Genomic DNA, 17,633 nt, shown 5'->3' with positions numbered 1-17,633 from the left:
ATATTTGCAATGATTTTGAGATTGTTCTTTCCACCTTTTTTGTGAATAAATATTGGAAGAAAATCCACCTTATAGTTATTCATTTTTAATGATATATCCATTGGTAGTACGTCTGGAACAACGAACAAGGAGTATATGAGAAGAGAGAATTATATTTCAAAGGTTAGATCGAGTTGATTGGTATGGTATAACTCTTCAAGATTTTGTCTAGGAGAGAGTTTTGTAAATATGAATAATTGGTGTGTATGTGTGAAATCTATATATAGGATATGTATGTTTTAAGTATGATTAATTGAGATTTAGATATTATTTAATTAAGAATAATTAGTGGAATTTTTTGGATAATTAAGGGCGGCTACTTTTATGGACGACGTTGACTAATAGTTTGGCTTGAAATAAATGTCTTTTCATGTTTGTTCAAGTGATGGACCTCGTATCAATTTATACAAGACTTGAAATAAATGTTTCTTGGGATTGAAATTGGCTTAAAAAATCTTACATTTTAATGTTTGTTTAAGTGATGGACCTTGTATAAATTAAGCTAATAAATACACACACATAAATATATATATATATATATATATATATATATATATATATATATAGGCATTTTCTTTTAACTCCATTTGTTCCTTTTTATTTGTTTAATTTTGATTTTTTACTTTGTCATTTTTGACAAATCAAGAAAAGACAATAATTTTTTTACCTATTATACCCTCAATTTATTTAGAGAGTTAATGTTTTTGAAAAAGGTCGAATCTCTTTAATGAGTAATTGATTTGGAATTCCATCAATTAACAGGGGTAAAATGATAAACTTACTATGTCAATTATTATTATTTTTGATAGGCGTGTCAAGTCAAAATTAAACAAGTAAATAGGGACAAAGGGAGTATGTTTTTTCTGATATGCTTTACTTGAGTCGAGGATCTATTAGAAATTAAAAATAATTACCTTCATGAGATAATCAAGGGTGACGAGAGAGAGTTGTTCGGATGGTAAACACCCCTCACTTCCAACCCGAAGATTGCGAGTTCGAGTCACCAAGGGAGCAAAAGGGGTGGGAGCTTCTAAGGAAGGTAAAAAAAAAAGAGATAATTAAGGGTTAGATCAACTACACACACATCACCATATCCAGACTCTACTTATGAAACTACATGGGGTTGCATTTTAATTTTTCTATGTCTGTTTTTTTTAAATATAATTTATAGTATTTTAATGTTTGTTTTGGTGACCTACCTTGTATGATATGAGTTGTATAATCTTCATTTGCATGGTGCTGTTGCTGTCTTTTGTGTGTTCAAAGAATTGTCCCTTCCACTTTCATTTTACGCGATATAAATTTAAATTATTCAGGCTAGTATGTAACGTATGTTTATCGTGTAGATATTTTTTCTTCAAAAATAATTAGTCTGTCAAATATAATTTAATTCAAGGAAGAAATCTAATTTTTATTGTTGTCTTTTCTCTTTGTTTGGTTTGCTTAATGTACGAGGAAAGAAAGATAAGAGGGCAATCCAAGATTTCATATTAGAGTCAACCAATTCTATGTATACCTATACTGATATATTATAAAAATTGGCAATAAATATGCACATTGTTACATCATTTATCCGTATTAGTTAATTTCAAAAGAATCTAATGTCGTTATAGATTTTAGGGACATTTATAAAGAGTGCTCAAAATATAATTGTCACTAGTAATTGCTTCTAAAATATATACTCCATTTGTCTCTTCTTATTTGTTCATTTTTTACTTTTTATTTGTCATTTTTGACAAATCAAGAAAAGACAATATTTTTTTTTACGTATTATATCCTTAATTTATTTAGAGAGTTAATGTTTTTGAAAAAGGTAGAACCTCTTTAATGAGTAAATTAATTTTTGATTTTTATCAAATAATAGGGGTAAAATGGTAAACTTACTATGTCAATTATTATTTTTCTTAATAGGTGTGTCAAGCAAAAATGAATAAGTAAAGAGGGACAGAGAAAATATTTAGCGGTGATTAAGTAATTATCGTTAATTAATTACTGATAAAGATCATACATATTCATTTCATGTTTATACGACTAGAAAATAGATTTATTTATTTATTTATTTAGAAATAAATACGCATAGTGAATATGATTTATACTCTCTCTAACTCTCTATCTAGAGTTTTCTAAATAATATAAGTAGTAGAAATCAAGAATCTCACACGTACTTTAACTATTTCATGAAATAATCGACTCTCACCGATATAAGTATCGAATTTTACCGTCTATTAAAACTTTGATTTACGAAAAAGAATCACCAAACATTTTTCTCCCCTACTTCAATCTAAACCTCTATCTTTATCTCAATTTAAAATGACATATTATTGATATTTTTCTTTCTAGTTTGCTTGTTTTAAAATGCTTGAAACGAATTCTAATACTAATTATTTTATTTTGTAACTGGGTTCTGAAAAAAGACAGAAGAAGTTACAAAATAAAGGTCAACCATTAAACATGTGGGCATTAAAAAAATCAAATTGCAATAATAAATTATTTGTTTAAATAAAAAATAAATAAAATTATTTGTTTAAATATTTTTGTTTAATGGATCCATGAGAAAATTCCTAAGAAACATGTGGGACAGAAAATCTAGATTCATTGAACAATTGTCATTTCTTAATTATTTCTTTTCTCAAAGATTAAAAAAAAAACTTTCATTATTTCTTCTCCTTTTTAGATGCATTTAATTGAATGGTTTGCCCTTTGAATATGTTCATTTTTTTTATTTACCCTTGGATGTAAATCAAACTTATGTCTAGCTAGGATTAAATTTTTTAAGAACACGAGGCATAACTTATGGAATATAATGATACAGTATTGAAAACTTTTCTTTTTAAGATTGACTAAAAAGAAAATATGTCATATAAATTGAGACGAAAGAAATATCAAACATGAATTTTAGTTATGTCAAGATTAATTCAAAATAAATTTGAGGGTCGTGAACTTTCAATTAATTTTATGGAGTTCCTTTTTATGAGGGGTACATCATTTGAGATTAAAGTTATTCAAGAAACATCATTATATATGTGCATGTTAATTTTGTTTCTTTTTTTATTTTTGAGGGATACTGTCAATAGTTCAAATATGAAATTCATAATCCACACCAAATTTAAAAATATTTCCATAATACTTCTCCCAAATTTAAAATAATTTCCTCAATACAACTTAACGCAATCCAATTTGTACGAATAGTAAATAAATATAAAGCATTTTAGTTAGTTATTACCAACGAAAAGCATAGCAAAAAGATGCACAAAAGCAAATACTTCATATTCATTGCAAGATTGAGTGTGTGTGGGTGAGTGGGTGGGTGGGGGGCATAAAAGATTAATTATTCTAGAATAATGTAAATTAGAATCATTTTTTTTTCTTTAATTAAAACATGTGACTATAAATTGAATTTTATAAACGATAAAGTAATAATTCAGATTCAATGTTTACTATCCTTCTTTTATTTGCAAAATGGAAAGGGATAGAAAGGAATATGAAATTACTATCCTTCTTTTATTTGCAAAATGGAAAGGGATAGAAAGGAATATTTTTCATATAAAATGATTTTCGTGTCAGTTTGTGTTTACCTCAACTATTATTAATACTAGTTAGGTACATTTCACCAATTCAAATATCAAATAATATATTGTTAAAATTTTAACAAATAGAAAGAAATTACCTAGCTTTAGTTATCTCTATTAATATTAGAACATAATTAGTATTTCATGATTTTCGTTCACTTCATAACTCATAATTAGCCACAACCTTAATAATGAAATAATTAGAATATTTTGGATAATCTGCAAATGAAAATTCACACACCCTCATACAAGTTATTCTATAGAATATATACTATTTTATAATTTGGATATAAACCCATATTCAAATGGAAATTAACAAAAAACCCTTTATGGTGTATTTGGCCAAAATTTTAAAATCTACATATATACTTTAGGAAGTATTTTTTGTCAAGAGCGTTTAGTAGAAAAAATAATTTTGTTAAAAAATATATATGCATCAATATTATAAGTTTAGAACCTATAATTATTAACACTTGAAATCATCGTTATAAAATTAAAAATTAATAAAATTAAAATTCTGTTTTTACCTATGATATTGGTCCCTATAATTAATTCCTTGAAAAGAACTTAATTTGAACCAACCATAAAGTCCATAACTATAACGTACGCTCACCAACTTCCTATCTCAACAAAATCGATTTGAAATTTCCCACTTAAAAATATTCAGTGATTATTCACACGGATATTTTAATTGAATTAACGAGAAAAGAATCATATTTAGTAGTTAATCTCAATATTTCAGCGAAAATCTACTTTTCATTATTTATTTTCCTTTTAAATTGGTTCAATGAGAATAGAATGAGAACATTATATTTATAGCATAAATTTCTCATTATTTCTCGATTGGACAAGCCCCTCTTTCTAGGAGTAGGAAAAAAAAGTGAAAGAACAAATTTCTAAACAAATTTCTCATATCATGTGATATTTACATTACCTAAATGTTGTTATGTAATATTTAACAACTTTGCATGTGATATTCAGTACCTTACCTAAATGTTATGTCATGTTATATCATGCAGAGGTGTTTTATTCATCAAGTATAGCGAATGATAAATGTGAGCTATTTTCATAGGTAGAAAAGTAAATCAGACTTCTTTCCCTATTAACTCTCCTCTAGTAATCTTCTTAGAAGATTATAATACTCGCAGGTCTGGGGTCTTTCGTTTCCAAAGAATGTGGATTCGGTATTCTTATTTGTTTAAGGACTAAGCCTAAAAAGATATGTGAGCTATCTTTCCATCACCTTCCTTTTTTGCTTAAATATCAAGTGTGGTGAGAAAAAATTTCCCCAAAATAAATTATGAAGAATCGAGGATGGACTCTGAGTTCAAATGCAAGGTGTAAGATAAGAATTTATGTAAGTAAACCAATGTCTTTGACTCAAATATTGTATATATATGAAAATTTTGATCGAATAAACATAGATAACTGATTTTTAAAATCAAATAAATTAAATGAATCACGATATAATTTTAAATTTAACGTATAGAGTTTCAAATTCTTAATTCGTCTCTCAATGGATTTATAAAAAGTTGAGTCTTCCCTTGGGTGGATAACCTTAGGGATTTCATGTCTAAAATGTCCAAATCAAACAAAATAGAAAAGAACAATAACCTAGAAATATATAAGGACTGTGCCCATATATATGAGTTATTATCTTGTTTAAAGAAGTCTTTTTAAAAAGGAATTAAATTCTAGGGTCCTTCTTTCCCCTCCTTTATTTTAAAAACAATTAAAGTGATGTGATGTGATGTGATTTTACCTCTAGAAATGAAAAGAAAATTGAAATTCTCTTCCTAAAATTTGTTTTCTCCCACGTATAATTTTACTGAAGTCTTTTTCTTAATCAAGAATAAGAAATTCATCTAAGAATAATAAAAGAGGGATATATCATATATATACTATCGAATCAGATCTTAAAAAAATCTCAATCTTTGTCAACATCATGACAGATCAAGATGATCTTGGTGTTGGTTAAAACTATCTAAAATGATTTTTCTATTTTGTATCTATCAATATAATTGATCCTCTCATGTAGAGCTGTCAATATGGCTAGCTCATCCTATCCGGGCTAACCCATACATGCTTTGACATTTTACGGGTCAGGCCAGACTAGCCCATTTTTGGTGTGGGCTAGAAAATGGTCGGCCCAATCCATAGGTACGTGGGCTACAGGCTTGTCGGGCCAGTCCACTTTTTTAAAAGATATATTTTTTTATAATTATTAAATTAAATTATAAATTATAATTTAAAAATATTATCATAAATATCGACAAAACAATACTACACGGTGTTAATGTTACTACTTGTTAATTAAATCTACAAATAAAATTATCTTTATAATATTTATTAAGTTTTTTTTCATGAAGAAAAGTATAAATATCTAAATAGAAATATTAATCTAATTGTTTTGCAATGATCACAATAAAACACAAAAAATATGACAATATTCCAACCATAAAAAAGTAAAAATTAAACTCCTTACAAAATCATGAAACTTATGGCATATCTAACACTTCATGAAACCTATGGCGTATCTAACACTTCATGAAACCTATGGCGTATCTAACACTTCATGATCATATTTATCAAGCATATCTGAATCAACTTGTGGGAAGATTGTCTTAACATCTTCATTTTCAATTTATATGCGGTTTCAATTAGTTAAATATTAAAACATAACTAAATTGAGAATTATAATATTTAAATGTACACAAAAATATATTATCAGTTTGAGAAAAATCATGTAACCAGTTTCGAGTAGCAACAAGTGTTTGGACATTTTCATGGTGGATGCAACTTCTATACTTAGTGATTTTCTAAAAAACTTTAAATAGATTTTGAGTTTGGATCTCTTTAATTTTAAATTTTAATATTATATTATATTTTTTAATTAATTTTTATCGGCCCATGGGCCGGCCCTACCTATATTTCTCAAGCCCCACCAATCAGCAGGCTTATTCAGGCCGGGCTAAAAAGTCATTTTCTTAAATGGGCTTCAAAAATTTTAGCCCAGCCCTATTAAATTCCGGGTTAGGCCAGGCCGGCCCAACAGGCCTAGCCCATATTAGCGGCTCTACTCTCATGTTTGCTCTATTGAAGCATATTATTTTAAAAAATAATTATTGGATCGTATCCATTTATAAGTAATGTTAATTAGCCTTTAATTAGTTCTCCTATAACCCTAGTCCGTAGACCTAAAATACACAGTTATGGTGTAGGAAAAAACATGAAACCTTTGATCATTGATAAGCACATGGCCACATATCTTAATATTTACTCTCTCCGTCCCATTTTATATGTCATCCCTTTCTATAAATAGTTGGTCCATAATACTTGTCATTTCATAAAATCAGTGCATAAATTATCATATTGTTCATTTTTTACCCTTGTGAGTTATTAGCCTTGAAAATATACATTTGACCAACTTAGAAAAGTTAAGTAAATGATTCATGTTCATTGGTTAAATTAATTAATCAAAATAAATTAATTCATAGTCATTGATTGAAAACTTGGGTTCCAAAAAAATTAAATAAGGGTAGAAGGGTAAAGTTACATTATTTCTTAATGCATGTGCAAAGCAAAAATGTGACATATAAAATGGGACGAAGGGAGTAATTAATTAGTGGTTATTACTTGTTGAGGAAATTGATGTTTGTCCATTTGGATTTTAGTGATAATATTGACCCAATTATGTCATGGACTCATGGTGAATGATAAGTCCATTATTGAGTAACTTTCAATAATACTTTTATGACCATATGTATATGCTTGCCAATTTACTATGAATAATATCAATTTTTGGGACATACGTCAATTTTCTTAAATACTTTGTTCTAAGGTATTCGTATTCATAGTTTGGTATGATTCATTTGTGATGTGTACGTAGTTGTGTATGAATTTTTTTTAAAGAATAGTGCATGTTATAATTTAAGCGAGTATAATACAAATTCACATGTTACCCACACGATTTTGAGTTATATGATTGTGTAGTTCAAAAAGGAAATTTGCGAAATCTAATGGATTATTAAAACAGACAATACATGTCATGAATTTGAATTGTGACAAATATAATTTAGTCGAACTCTCTCTTAATTAGGTGATGTAACAAACCTTAGAGGGAACTTTAACTTCGCTTATGTCACATAAATGGCATGTCAAGGACTAACAATGATCTATTGGTAGGCTTCTAAAGAAGGATGCATGTGATACTTACGAGAAATTTTATTTGCAATGAAAGAGAAAAATGAAAAGCTTCACAAGACATTTCATTTTATTTGCAATGAAAGAGAAAATGAATATCTTTACGTGATACATAAGGAGAATTTTTATTTGCACATGAGAAGTGGTGAGACAAACCTTAGCGAAGATGTTAAATCTCTTGGGGGGAGGGGGAGGGGGGAGGGGAGGCACTTATGTATACCAAGGACTGACATATTTTAGTTTGATAAGCTTCTAAAAAAGGATCACAAGATACTTGAAGAAAAAAATTATTCAAAATGAAAGAGAAAAATGAAAAGCTTCGCAAGAAATTACACAAATTAAAACACACATGGTACATATACTTTTTGAGCTCAATATTGAAGCCCAAAATGTTGAAGAATGATCCTTTCTATTTTCTAATTTGCCAACTGTGTGGATGAAGCCCACAAAAGATGTAAGACCATATAAAGTCTGAAATTTTATACTTTTAGTTATCCATTTTGTGATAATTTTAGATATATTATTTTATGTCTGAATTTTAATATGGATAAAATTCAAATATATATTAAACTATGACCATAGTTTATGAACGCATTAAAGTTCAGTCATTTTTTCTTCTATTTCAGACATATAAAATTTATAAGGTTCAATTAATTGGACTTGAACTTCAATCATATATAATTGATGTTAAAATTTTATTTAAAAGTTCAATAAACAACTTTTTATTCTAGCAAACAACGATAATAGAATGTAATGAAATATCAAGGTCGTCTAACATAAGGGACAGATGTACGATAAACTTGAAGGTATAAGGCCCCATTTTCTTTGCCCTAAGTTAAGTTACAACTTCGAAATACTCCATAATAATTATTATAAAAAAAAATCCATTCTAGATATCTAGTTAAGTGCTTTAATTATGAGTCTAGTTCGAACGAGTATAACTCAAAGAAAGATTAGAATATAGAATGTCTCATTCACTCTATGTTTTTATAGTCAAGATATGCTCGTGTAATAAGATTCTAGTGCTTTAGGAAGAGACTATTTCTTTCGTAAATTACAATGTGAAATCGATAAAAAGTTTTCCGACCCTTTGCTAATCGAGGCTAACAAGCTAAAAAAAAAAAAAAAAAAAATTAAAAATAATTAAAATTAAAATTTTAAAATCTTAATTTGGAATGGCATGTTCAACCACACCTTAATACTATAAAAATGCCACACACTTGCTGATTAAAATACTAGATTCAATCTCGAAATAAAATCTAATTTTGATATTATTCTTCAAATAATTAAACCAAAATCCCCTGTCGTGCACATGAGTAACTATAATTAAACTCATATTTAAGTATAACATTATGTTTAATATTACTATTATTAACAAAAATACCAAATAAAACAGCTAATTAAAAATCTTCAGAGCAACTTTACAACACTAAGCCACGCAAGAAACCTAACCCACATGTTTCTCACTCCAATAAAATAAAATAAAAAAAAGATTTCAAATTATATACAGAAAAAACATTTTTTTAAATACACTATTAGTCAATATTAATCTTTGATAACATAAAGAGATAAATTCTTTATTTTAATTTATGTGGCAAAATTTAAATGGCCGGAGTTTAAGAAAAAATACTACACTTTCAAAACTTGTAACTATAAACATATCATTATATTTGTGTGATTATAAGATTTTATAAACTTGAGCATAAGCATTTGTTAACATTCATGTGGCAGGAGTAACTTCTCATTAATAAAATGAAAAATTTAAGTCAAATTATTTTCAAAATTAGAAAGTTCTATTCTTTTTGGACCAAGAAATGTAATCACATAAATCGGAACAAGTTTCAATTTTTTTTTTTTCTTAAACTCCATTTCAAGTCAAATTACCTTATATAAATTGAGACAAAAAAATACTAATTTCATCAAGTTATCAATTAGTATCTGTTACAAATATTTGCGTATAATTACCTCACTGATTATGTAAGTATATTTTCATTATTGAACTTACAAGACAAAAGGGCAAAAGGCTGATATATACGAAAGTAGAGATTTCAATTCTAAACTTGTCATCAAATTCATAGTTATCATAGTTATTAGATTCACAATTAAATAGTTATATATAATATTTTTAATGAATTTCTTAATATAAATATACAACCTAAACAAAACTTATTGCGTTCATTTACCCACATTCCATATTTACACCAAATCATGTTAAATTTTTTTAATTAAATAATTTAATTAGGTGAATTGCATATTTAGCTTACCATGTTTAAACACAAAAAATATATATACAAATACACAATATGACGTAAACATCATGTGTGAATAAATTATTACTAAAAGGCTTTAGGTATTTGTTGGGAGTATCACCGCTAAATAAATTCTAAAATACATGATTCAAATTTAGTCAGAGCTTCAACGCTGGCTTCGACGGTGAAAATACAAAAAGAAAGGCTCTTGGTATATCAAATATTTTGCATGGCTAAGCTTTAATTTTATAGTGGGATTCCACTAATAAAGTGCCACTTGTATTTTTCTCTATATATACACTTCCATGGCAGCAAATATTTCATAAGCAAAATAGATTCTTGAACACTTGTTCTTCTTCTAAATTGAATAATTTCTCTGCTTTTTTGGTCAAGATGTTTATTGAAAATTTTAAGGTGGAAAGCCCAAATGTGAAGTATATAGAGAATGAAATTCACTCTGTTTATGATTATGAAACCACAGAGCTTGTTCATGAAGAGAGAAATGGAACTTATCAATGGATTGTTAAGCCTAAATCTGTCAAATATGAATTCAAAACTGATACCCATGTGCCAAAATTAGGGTAAGTTTCTTCATTTTTCTCAGATTTAAAAAAAAAATTGAGATTGGATGATTAATTTGTGGATTTGTTTTTTAGGGTTATGCTTGTCGGATGGGGAGGAAACAATGGTTCAACATTGACTGGAGGTGTTATTGCGAATCGAGAGTACGTTTTTTTTTTTGTTTTGAAAATCTAATTTTATGTTGATTTTGTAATGAGATTTTGGGATTCTAAATTATGGGTTTTGATTGTTTATGGCAGAGGAATTTCATGGGCAACGAAAGAAAAAGTGCAGCAAGCCAATTATTTTGGGTCTCTTACTCAGGCATCAACAATTCGAGTTGGGTCTTACAATGGCGAAGAGATCTACTCACCCTTCAAGAGCCTCCTTCCCATGGTACTCACCTTGTTTTGTTTTGTGTTTTCAAAATTGGGGGAATGGGGTGTGGAGGTGGGGGAGTATAAGGTTTAGAATCGAATCCTCGCTAATAAGCTGAAAGTTCAGATAGTTAACCAGTTGTTATTCTAATTCCCAAATTGGTTAATTTGCCTTTAGTAAAGTTACTTTATGTGGCTTTATGGATAGTTAAATACTAAGAGGATATACTTCAGCACTTTCCGGGTTGTTTGGTTTGTGAACAAGTTATGCGGAGGTAGGATTTTGAGTTTATGAGTTCTAGAATCGAAAAGAAGAAAGTTATGGGGTTTTTGACAAATGACTTATTAAGTGGATATTTTAACACAAATACAGGGTTTGTATCAAAGTTAGTGGGTTCTACTGAACTCGTAATTGAAATGTTAGGTTCGCCCCTACGTGATAATTATATTATAGGTGGTTGATGTGATTGAATATTTAGTTGATATACTTGTACTGATAAATGTTTGGTTCTCTGGACTAAAAAAAGATGTAAAGGATGATAATCCTGCGATTGCTTATATACCGGATCAAAAGTTTAACCAAACACATGATAAAATAATCTCTTTTTGTTCCGGGATTATTATCCGTTATGCTTGCAACCAAACGACCCAGACTGTTTAACAACTCTTTATAGCATTAGTCATGGAAAGTTGCTCTGTTTTATAACCTGTAATTACTGTTTAAATGACATGAAGTTAGATTCACACTGATATATTTGATCTGATGGTGATATAGGTCAACCCAGACGACGTAGTATTTGGAGGATGGGACATTAGCAACATGAATTTGGCAGATGCCATGGTCAGGGCTAAGGTTTTCGAAGTTGATCTGCAAAAGCAGCTGAGGCCCTACATGGAATCCATGGTTCCTCTTCCTGGTATCTATGACCCTGACTTCATTGCTGCTAACCAAGAAGCACGTGCCAACAACGTGATCAAAGGAACCAAGAAAGAACAAGTTGATCAAATTGTTAAAGATATTAGGTAAAAGTTATAATCTTGATTAACCGTCTTCAATCTTGAACAAAGTTGTCTGTTTTTTCTGGAAAAATGATGTGATTTTTAGTTTTAGAGTGTAAATAACATGTCTTCTTGGTAATTTAGGGAGTTCAAGGAGAAGAACAAGGTAGACAAGATAGTGGTTCTATGGACTGCCAACACCGAAAGGTACAGCAATGTGGTTGTTGGCCTTAACGATACCATGGAAAACCTTTTAGCTGCTGTGGATAGAAATGAGGCTGAAATATCTCCTTCTACATTGCATGCTATTGCTTGTATTCTGGAAAATGTGCCTTTCATCAACGGAAGCCCTCAAAACACTTTTGTTCCAGGTCTGGAATCTCGGTTACAATTGTAATGAGTTATTGAAAGTGTAATTGCTGCTGATGACTAGCTATAGCTTAGCTTCTATAATTTTTAAGTATTTTCTTCTGATACAATTTCTCAGGTCTTATTGATTTGGCCATAAAGAGAAACACTTTAATTGGTGGTGATGACTTTAAGAGTGGTCAAACCAAGATGAAGTCCGTGTTGGTTGATTTCCTTGTTGGAGCTGGTATTAAGGTATGCCTTTTGCTGTTAATTCTGGTAGAATGTTTAACTGTTGAAGCACTTACATAAGCATACTTGTCATTTGAAGATGGAGTTTCTTTATAGAGAAATAGTATAGCCGTGCTGAAAGTCGTGGTGTTTGTATTACAGCCAACGTCAATAGTGAGCTACAATCACTTGGGTAACAATGACGGAATGAATCTTTCTGCTCCTCAAACCTTCCGGTCTAAGGAGATCTCAAAAAGTAATGTTGTTGATGACATGGTTGCTAGCAACTCCATTCTCTATGAATCTGGCGAGCACCCTGACCATGTCGTTGTGATCAAGGTAATAATATAACGTGAGAAAGTTAAAGTTAAAGTGCATAAACAGGCATATTAATTTGTCTAAATGAATGTTTGATTTTGTATTTCAGTATGTTCCATATGTTGGAGACAGCAAGAGGGCAATGGATGAGTACATGTCAGAGATTTTCATGGGCGGAAAGAGCACCATAGTTATGCACAACACTTGTGAGGACTCTCTTTTGGCAGCTCCAATTATCTTGGACTTGGTCCTTCTCGCTGAACTCAGCACTCGCATTCAGCTCAAAGCTGAAGGGGAGGTCAGTTTCTTTCTCAATGTCTTCAAAGATTTACACTTCGTCACGTTGTGTGTACCCTTAAATGTTGTGTGATTGTTCTGATGAGAAGTGATTCTGTTTTCAGGGGAAGTTCCACTCCTTCCACCCTGTGTCTACTATTCTCAGCTACCTCACCAAGGCTCCCCTGGTAAAGTTTCTATGAAGGTTATTTTTATTATGTTCAAATAGACTCAAAAACTATGTTGCTCAAACTCTCCAAAAATATTGCCACAGTCGTGTAGGATCCTCCAAAAATACACTACTTTGGGAGGATGCGACAGACAACCGTTGGAATTTTTGAAGAGTCTGAGCAAATAGCTTAAAAGTTAACTTTGTGCAATTATCAAGTGTAGACGAAAAAGTTGTCTTAGTTTGGTCAGAGCATGTGCTAGAGCTATAGCTGATGTGAAATAGTTGGTTTCTTTCATTCATTTAAAGTAAATGACCAGAGCAATCTGTGGTCCACAGATAAATTAGAAATGATGCCAACACAAAAGCAGTTATTATTATTATCTCCATATGGACATAGTCTAAAAAATATTCAAAGGTCACAACAAACTAAATAAGACTTCACATGGGGATCACAAAGGGTATTGTTTATGTTGCTCGGTCTCTTCCAAAAGTGCGTGTCGGATCCTTCAGAAGTATTGGAGGATCCGGCATGAGCGTGACATCATTTTGGAGAGTCCGAGCGACACAGACATGAACAGGTTTTGCAAAAGGATAGAATGTTTCCTTATGTATGCGAACAGATTGTTCTTGATCACTTAGCTCTATTCTTCTTTTTGCTTGTAATCTGTTGATCCTCTTAGTAACAATTTTTCAGTGTGCCTGCACGAACGCGATTTTTCTTTTATTAACTGTTGTTGTGAATTGGAAAACAGGTACCACCAGGTACTCCAGTGGTGAATGCCCTTTCAAAACAGAGGTCAATGCTTGAGAACATAATGAGAGCTTGTGTTGGTTTGGCACCAGAGAACAACATGATTTTGGAATACAAATGAAAATATAAGCAGATGAAAGAAATTACAAGAAGAGAATGGACTCAACTCAAGTGCAGTTGCATTTGTAGAAAAGATCCATTCTCTATTTATTTATTTTTCCCTTTTATATCTTATATTTTCTGTTTTCTATTTTCTCATCATCATATAATTAAGAAAAGTGTGGCATGATTGTGAAGTGTAGGAGAGCTTAAAAGGGCCAAAGTCTTGTTTATTGTAACTTATTCTCTTAATGTTTTTGGCCCTCTTATCTCCAAATTGTATTGTTGGTTGCTTTAGCTCAGAAAGCCAGCAACATCTTGTTTCTATTGAAAAAAAAAATACAACATGGTGATTTAAATTTTGATTTAGTAATTCACATTTTCCCCTTTATTTCTAAGAGTTTAAGTTGTATGTCCTAACAAGGTGTAGCCACATTAAGCGGAGGTTAGTAGTTATTATGGGTGCATATTTAATTTTACACCTCCGTAGCATAATTGAGAAGAAAAACTCCATATACAATATTTTTACACAATTAGATCACTTATATAAGGTAAATATACAAGTACATCTTTGACAAAGTAAACATTTAAGGAGTCATTTTGTTTGAATTTAAGTTATGATGAGATAAGTTATGCTAAAATTATTTTTTATTGAACGTTTGGTTTGTTGTATTTAAAATAATGAATTTTAAAAACAATTTATTTGTTTACAAAAATATCCTTCATAAATGTGAAAAGTGAGGTATAAAAAGGGTTTAAAGGGATATTTTTATCATTTACTTATTTTATCCTGGAATAAGTTATCTCGGGATTACTATACCACCCAAGGAGAGGAATAACTTATTCCGGTGCTAATTATTAATCTCGAAATAAGTTATCTCAAACTTGCCAACAAAACAATAAATTAAGTGGCATTATAGGAGATCTGAAAAGATCATTTTTTTTCTTTACATTGTGTAAATGGTTCGTACATGATCTTCATTTTTACACCATAGAGATTTGAAAATGACATTTTCTTCTATTCAAAATACAAGTGAACGAGAGCTCATTACGTCTAAAAGGAATATAAGTTAAAATATGTAATTAATTACTCCCTCTATCGACTATATCATACCTATCCAATATACTCAATTTATTAGTCTAGTTAAAAAAAATCAAGAGATTCATTTATCACGTAATTTCTAACTTTTTCTAATTATTAATTATAGTCATTTCACAAAATATTAAATTTATTATATTTAAAAGGTGATATAGTAAACTTATTATTTTTCTTTGTTTTGTTCTTTAAGGAGTGTGTCATTTCAATACTGAACAAATAAAAATGAAGATAACGCGTTACTAAAACTTTTACCTGAAAAATAACACTATAAACATTTAAATTACACTAATATATACAAATGAAGTTGTTTCTTTTCTACTTAATTATTAATAAATACACATCATGTTCTTCTCTTCTCTCCTTTCTTTTCCAAAATTACCCTTCAAGCTGCTGCAATAGTTTTAGTCTTGCCAGAATTTTCAGAGTTAGCAAAGGGCAATTCTGAGTAATTTTGATAATTTTCATTCTTCTTTTTAAGGACAAGAAGCTTTAATTTCTCTTTTCTTTTATCACTTTTCATTTGTTGTTCCCTACACTCCATACTACAAAATGCTGTATCACCCCTGTTCATGAAAAAAATAATATATTTAGTATAATTTTATACGTGACCGATATAAAAGGGATTAGGTGTAAAGAAATTGAAGAATATTAATCAACAATTTGATTAATTATCTAATATGTTGAGATGATCAATAATATAAAATGTGATAGTATAATATATACCAAGTATATGTCAATAATTGTTGCCCCACAAATATTTTAAAATGAATTCTTCATACCTACTACATAATAATGCAATAAATCAAATAAGAAAATGACAAAAATGATCCCTCATTTGAAAGGTAAATTCAAAATAGTCTTTTAGATATATTTTCAACAATTTAGAAAAAGGTGTATTTTTAATAAACTCTTGTCAGTTCGATATAATGAAAATTATACTTTATCTTACTTTTTGATTTTTTTTACTACCTGTTGTTTTTATTATATGCTTAGGTTATAACATTATTGTTGATATTCTTTCCATCATTATTTTTAGTATGACTATTTCATTATTGTGTTCCTTTTTTGTATTTTTTTTACATGCGTTATTAGACAAAGAATTTATCGGAAACAATTTCTCTTTCTTTACTCGGTGGCGGAGCTAGGAATTTCACGAAAGGTATCTAAAAAGTGAAATATAAAAGGTGTTGCTAGTGAGATTTAAACACATGAGCACCCTAAGCACAGACTCTTTCAAGGTATCTAAAATCACTAGGCTACAACACCTTATTCTATCAAGAGTGTCCAGAATATGTTAATCACTTCGTGTATTATTTTACTTATATATACGATATTATTTTTCGACGAAAAATGTCCAATTAGACACCCTGACTATAACATAATCACACCCCTGTTCACAAGATAAGATTAAGACTGCATATACACTATTTTCTCGATCCTAACATCACTTATAAAATCGCACTAAACATGTTGATGTTACTAAAATACACTATCGTTAATATAAAAAAAAATTCATTACACTATCAGTATATATATACAATTACCTATACATGTAGATATCACGAGAAGGTGTCAATCGATGGTTACAAAGTCCACAAGTTGTCAAGAAATGAGCTTTTTCTTCTATATGATGATGAAAACCTTGATAACTTGAACTTCTATGGTGATATTTTGATGACACGTGTCGATGATCATGACCATACAATCCATAATTAGTACCAAGATCAAGATCAGACGGTTTTCCTTCTCCATTGATCATCACATCAACGGTAATCCTTGTTGTGCTTGTTGTTCTTCTCATTTTACCTATCATATTCTTCTTTATAAAAGGGCAATTTTTTTTAAAAAAAATTTATAGAGAAATTGGAAGGGAAGAAGTAGAGATAAATGAAATGAAGAGACAAATATATATAGAAAAATGGTGTGTGAGAGAGTTAATCTAAGCCCTTTATTTTTATTTCTTTATGTACTAGAGATAAGAGATTATTTCATCACTCTTTATGTCAAAGTGTTGACTTTGAGGGTGTGTTCATTTATTTTCTTTGTGTCTAAGTAAAAAATATTATGAAAGATGGAGGTAGATCAGGTGGAAATATGAGTGTGGTATGTGGACGATTGGTGAGAATAATGGAGATTACAGGGTAGAAATAAAAATGAGGTGTGTTGCATATGAGTGTGGCCAAGTGGTAATCGAGGATGGAATTATGGGGTAAAAATATAGATGAAGTATGTTGAATGGGTAATTAATGTGAAATATTACTTGTAAAACTTATTTTCTCTATTTTGACCGAAGAAACCAATCACTATATTTTTAAGAAACTACTTTCATCGTTAATTAATTT

General features: G+C 29.7%; 3 protein-coding genes across 3 annotated transcripts in view; 1 reads left to right on the top strand and 2 right to left on the bottom strand.

Moving 5' to 3' along the window:
• The window catches only part of LOC125831270 (glutathione hydrolase 1-like), a 160,130-nt gene that overhangs the window by 110,824 nt on the left and 31,673 nt on the right, over positions 1–17,633 (bottom strand). The gene's annotated exons all lie outside the window — the stretch shown is intronic.
• On the top strand, positions 10,370–14,562 carry LOC125831271 (inositol-3-phosphate synthase-like). Its single transcript, XM_049510467.1, has 10 exons — positions 10,370–10,641; positions 10,717–10,785; positions 10,882–11,017; positions 11,774–12,021; positions 12,142–12,368; positions 12,485–12,600; positions 12,739–12,915; positions 13,004–13,192; positions 13,296–13,358; positions 14,095–14,562. Exons 1-10 carry the CDS (start codon positions 10,454–10,456, stop codon positions 14,212–14,214), a joined length of 1,533 nt encoding a protein of 510 aa, XP_049366424.1. The 5' UTR covers positions 10,370–10,453; the 3' UTR covers positions 14,215–14,562.
• On the bottom strand, positions 15,657–17,115 carry LOC125831302 (FCS-Like Zinc finger 3-like). Its single transcript, XM_049510501.1, has 2 exons — positions 16,836–17,115; positions 15,657–15,854 (listed from the first exon to the last, which is right to left on the bottom strand). The coding sequence occupies exons 1-2, from the start codon at positions 17,102–17,104 to the stop codon at positions 15,674–15,676; spliced, it is 450 nt and encodes a 149-aa protein (XP_049366458.1). The 5' UTR covers positions 17,105–17,115; the 3' UTR covers positions 15,657–15,673.

This window comes from Solanum verrucosum, unplaced genomic scaffold (assembly GCF_900185275.1).
Source record: "Solanum verrucosum unplaced genomic scaffold, falcon-dt-bn FXZP01000049.1, whole genome shotgun sequence".
Taxonomy (NCBI): domain Eukaryota; kingdom Viridiplantae; phylum Streptophyta; class Magnoliopsida; order Solanales; family Solanaceae; genus Solanum; species Solanum verrucosum.
The sequence above is the reverse complement of the archived record's forward strand: the minus strand, read 5'-3'. Positions and strand labels throughout refer to the sequence as shown.